This window comes from Penaeus monodon, chromosome 21 (assembly GCF_015228065.2).
Source record: "Penaeus monodon isolate SGIC_2016 chromosome 21, NSTDA_Pmon_1, whole genome shotgun sequence".
NCBI lineage: Eukaryota > Metazoa > Arthropoda > Malacostraca > Decapoda > Penaeidae > Penaeus > Penaeus monodon.
Genome location: NC_051406.1, coordinates 18,884,077 through 18,884,868, shown reverse-complemented (window position 1 = coordinate 18,884,868; position 792 = coordinate 18,884,077). Strand labels below are relative to the sequence as shown.

Below are 792 nucleotides of genomic sequence, written 5' to 3'. Positions count from 1 at the left end.
ACTGCTTTATTAGTTCATCCATTTATCTTTTGCTGAAAAGACTCCACCAGCACCATTTCCACCCCAGACTCTCTCCCGCCTCGGCGTGAGGGACCTCTTCAGCGAGCGCGCAAACCTCTCCGTGTTTTCCCCCGAGGGCAACCTGAGGGTGGGTCGCGCAGCCCACAAGTCGGTCATGGAGGTGGACGAGGGCGGCACCGACAGCTCCGTCTCCTCCTCGGCCAAGAACTTCGCCGTTCCGCCCGCCAGAGGACGTCCGGCGGAAGAGCTAGGCCCGCTGAGGAACCGGGTGTTCGTGTGCAACCGGCCCTTCGCATTCCTCCTGAGGGACACCCGGGCTGGGAGGCTGCTGTTCATGGGCGCCCTCAAGGATGCTCCACTGTGAGGGGCGGCCGGCGGGAGGGGGATGGCGAAGCAGGTTGAACGAAGCAAGAAAGACAGAGAAGAAACCAGAGGAACCTTGATATTAGGAACACAAGAGCAATGTCTCGAAAGCATGGCGCCTCCGTCCCTACTCTTGGGTAAGGCGTAAAACAGTTCCATATGTATGCGCATGTTAAATACATTTTGTTTATATATGCGCCTCTGTGTATGTTCATATATGTATGTAAATATCTACGTGAAGTATTTTTCTTCATTGTTTGACAAGGCCTGGTAACCGGATGCTTGTGCTGTGACTGTTCCGGATAATAGCTGTTTTTACTTCCATTCCCTCCAGCATTGCATTTGTTATTAAATTATTTGCTTTATATCATTATTGAGTGTCGGATGTATATGTATACACACACATGT

The 792-nt window shown here is 51.8% G+C and overlaps 1 protein-coding gene across 1 annotated transcript in view; it reads left to right on the top strand.

The window, feature by feature from the left end:
- LOC119586591 (serine protease inhibitor 88Ea-like) overlaps nucleotides 1-786 on the top strand; it is an 11,480-nt gene extending 10,694 nt beyond the window's left edge. Inside the window, exon 5 of the mRNA XM_037935342.1 lies at nucleotides 68-786. Within this exon, the coding sequence (XP_037791270.1) occupies nucleotides 68-385 (318 nt within the window). The 3' untranslated portion in view covers nucleotides 386-786. The remainder of the gene's footprint in view (nucleotides 1-67) is intronic.
- Nucleotides 787-792: the final 6 nt, after the last annotated feature.